General features: G+C 41.5%; 1 protein-coding gene across 1 annotated transcript in view; it reads right to left on the bottom strand.

Moving 5' to 3' along the window:
* Positions 1-686, bottom strand: part of LOC128698278 (nephrin-like) — a 137,526-nt gene extending 136,840 nt beyond the window's left edge. Inside the window, exon 1 of the mRNA XM_070098539.1 lies at positions 1-686. This exon is cut by the window's left edge and continues 15 nt beyond it. Coding sequence (XP_069954640.1) covers positions 1-106 — 106 coding nt within the window. The 5' untranslated portion in view covers positions 107-686.
* Positions 687-4,106: the final 3,420 nt, after the last annotated feature.

Genomic DNA, 4,106 nt, shown 5'->3' with positions numbered 1-4,106 from the left:
GGTGTGATGCTGCTGGACTAAGCAGACAGCAGAGCAGCAGTAGCAGCAGATGCAGCCCTACACACTTCTCATATATATCAGTCAGTTTCATTATGGAGAAAAACATTGTTATCGTATGTGAAAACTTTCAGTTTGTATATTTTACTAAGGTTTTGCTGTATCGTACGTCACACTTATATACACTGGTTTATAAATTTTTCATTATTTTTAGGTAATTATATTTACATGGTATTTAGTAAAACACACAAAAAATGCTCTTTATTCATTTATTATGCTTAATAATGAAGACTCGTTCACCGTATCTTCACTGTTTATTGCTAATAGATTCTTGTTTCTGCACCGTTTGATTCTTAACGCTAAATTTTTATCTGATGAAGAACCAGATTTTTACATTTTGTTTGGAAATCAATAACCTTCAAGGAAAAAAAAACTGGATATGCAACACCCGTGTCAGGAGATGGTGTTTACCGTGTTGGTAATACGAGCTAATATCCTCATGTTTGTCTCACTGTGAACATAACGTACATCCAGGAGGTAAACATACACGACCTTAACACTGAAGCTAAAGTGGGACCCGCTGACTAAATGCTTCCGCTCACTCGCTAAACATCGCTCGGGAGTTAGAACGCGAAGGCGGGTAGTGGGAGGGAGGGGTTGGAGGGAGGGAGGGGCCCAAGAGCAACACCTCACTGTCCTGCTCCACCGGTGGTCGGTGCCGTACTGAGGCTCTCCGCGGCACTCATCCCCCCCACCACTGCCCTCCCCTCTCACCTTCAGTCTACCTATGGCACCTCAAAGGTGCGCCGCTGATTACCTCTTCCTTACGCGATGTTTCTTCTCAGTACCCGAACTGTTTATTCTGGTCTCGTATCCGCCACGTTCAGTAGTTACTTTGAAACTACTAAGCATCTGACCTGTGGGAGTACGTGGAAAAGAGACACAGACTGGGTATGAGCTTTAAGTCCACACCCAGACTATCCGCTAGGAATGACTATCTATCTCAGTCAGGACTAGGAACTACCATATATTTTCGAGGTGTCTGAGGCAAGGATAATAAACAAGAAGGCTCGCTTCCAACTCTCCACTGCCTAAAACCAATGCCGGCAAAAAACAGAGGTAAACTATATCATTCCGTCTTGAAGAAATGTTATGGGACTTACGAAGAGAAATGAATGGAAGGCATGAACTACAAACTACTTTTCATTTTGGTAGAGAGAGGTAACACTACTCGTGTTAGTCCTCTGATACCAACAGTTATGTGTACCAGTGATTCTGCTGCCAGTTCACCCTAGTTCAACTTCTCGATACTGTGGTGGTAGTGAATATGATGCAGTGAATATCTACAGCTTCGGAGCAAACACCAGATCGCCTGTGGTCACTCCCGAGACTACCACAACCATCACAACCATCACCACCACCACAACCACCACAACCACCACAACCACCGCCACCACAACTTCTACCACATCTGTTATTATTAACTTGAGCGGCTCATATCAAACTCTTCGTCCTGATATAATTGTTGAACTAATATCAAGAATCCGTTGGTTAAATGTTGTTCCAGCACATTATCTCATTAATTCCTTCGGGTTCCTTAAAAGACTATATCGTCTTTCCGTTCACAGCTTCAGTAGTTAGTTTGTTCCATTCTTCTTTCATTCTGTAAGCAAATACAACTTAAAAATGTGCATTTCTTGTCTCGAACTTTCATTTCACTGTTTCGAGATATTTACTCAATTGCTTATCGCAGTGTATAAACAGTAAGAGGTTTGTATCACTGTGTATACACACTGAGGGTTTACGTTCAACCCCTTTACTTTCTTGATATTGAGGCCTGGTCACAGACCGGGCCGGGGGGCGTTGACCCCCGGAACCCTCTCTGGGTATTCTCCAGGTATACAGGTGAATGACAACCTTATTAACCTTGTGCTGTCTATTAGTCTTAAATATAACGAGGTTACTCAGTAACATGAGAAACTACATTTTACTGCATGCTGTCGCCGGGTTACCATCTGGAAAAGACTCGGGCCGGGACAAGACCGGCAAACCTACTACAGAATACCGCATGCTGTATTTCGATGTTTCAGAAGAGTCTGAGGCACTTATGATAAAAATTTTAGCAATATTATTCATACAAGTAACAGATAAGTAACATATAAGTAACATTTTCATACTTTTGTATGAAACGTTCGTGTAAGTAGAAAGTGGCGTGAGTTGAAAGTTACTTGTAAAGATAAACACAATTTTTTATATTCGGCGAGCTCCCTTCATGAGGCTTCCTGGATGTTGGTGAAGGGCTGATCCATTTAATTTTGAGGTATACTCCTTATTACAACCCAGGATCCAAATGGCCTGTTACCCCGGGTGTAATGGGAGCAAAATAAACACAGTAGAAAAAGTTTAGACTTATATTATCCTTCACCAATTTATAACAGCAATATGTACACTATGTACAGAGATAAGTATAGTGCACTCCACGGTAAGCAAAGCAGAAATAGAAGCCACAAGATAGCAGACCGTGCTTCAACCAGCTCTAGAATGGGAATGACAAGGGCAGACAGGAGAGCGGTACCCACATAACCTCTGCGATTGCCAAAACCATCTTCTTATTGGCTAGAACCTGGTCACTAGTTGAACGACGGGGCCCCATCATCAACTCTTAGCAACCTGGTTCGCTGGTTGGGGGAGATAGCCTGTAAATGAGGGTGTGTACATGCGCCGAATAAAGGTTACGTACTCTTTGCATGCCACACTCCTCTTCCATAGATTAAATCCCATTACTCATTCTTCTACACTCTTACCCTTAAACAGGTGATGCGTTTTTTCACGGATTTAGTGCTTATCCTTGAACATGCATTAATAATTAAAATAATTTTGAAATTCGTAATAAATAATAGTCATCATTCTTTAACTGTCATTTTCTGCACATTCTGCTAACAGAACAACTGATAATTCACAAAATCGTCAATGATGAGAGTATCGTATGCAAGCATCATGACACGGGCGCTAAAAAGACTTCAGCAAATGTAAGGTTGAAGTCTTCAGAAGGCGAGGAAGGAACGCGGCCTCCAATATTGCTTCCGCACCTCGGGATTTTGCCTCGTCGACGTTCCTTGGATGAGCTTAATTAAACTCTCTAATCATTATCTAGAACAGTACATACACGCCTGAGAATATACAAAACCGTTCCTAGAAATAAATTCGTGGATGGATGTTCTTTTACAATTTTTGTACTTTGATATTGTGCTACAGTACATTGTGCTACAGATTTTTTTTAATAGATTCTGTTGGCTGATGGATCAGGTTGCCCATAATATACATCTTAAATCAAATGTATATTAAATTTTGGCTAGTAGCACACACAACCCAACACGGAGACAATTAAACAGATCTTTATAAAACGCAGTAATGTATAATACATCGGTGTATATTATGAAGTAATATATAATAGAGTACTATTTTAGTCCGTTCATGCGTTTTTTTCGTTCCACATTTTGCTATTTTTTATTATCTTCCCATATCCCAGGTACTGTATAACCTTACCTCAGGGTAAGGTACTCTTAGACAAGTCCAACTTCTAGTAGTGGGTCCTGTCCACTTGTAACGAGGCCTTCAACTGCTTCATTTCTCCTCTGGCTGTTGTCCTCCACCCTCAGCTTCAGATACCATCGTTCGGTCCTAGAGTACCTGGTACCGAGCAAGGGTAGAGTACAAACTAACGTCCTGGGTTGAGTATCGTAGTGTGAGTACGAGAGCGTAATTGCAGGCTGTGAAGAGGGATTGCTAGGGCAATCTCCGCCCCAATTGTTAAGGGAAGAAGGGGTGGTGGAGGGGTGATAAGGGGGGAATTTACCTGTTGTTGTTTTTTATTTCTGTTGTTGAAGTTGTACAGTATATAAAGTCTAGTATTACTTCTGCTTCAGGTTGACTGACCACCTTAAATCTAAGCAAAGGAATTGATGGCCTCAAAATTACTTCGACTGCCTCCACTATTATATTTGCCTGTATTTGACTGAAGAACCCTGTTACTCAGGCGAAACGTTTCGGCAATAAAGGTATCCGAGTGTTGAACATGTCTTAGCAATTTGTCTGCATCCTGTAGCATC

Source organism: Cherax quadricarinatus, chromosome 63 (genome assembly GCF_038502225.1).
Source record: "Cherax quadricarinatus isolate ZL_2023a chromosome 63, ASM3850222v1, whole genome shotgun sequence".
NCBI classification, from domain to species: Eukaryota; Metazoa; Arthropoda; class Malacostraca; order Decapoda; family Parastacidae; genus Cherax; species Cherax quadricarinatus.
Note: the sequence above shows the minus strand (reverse complement) of the source record. Positions and strands in the feature narration are given on the sequence as shown.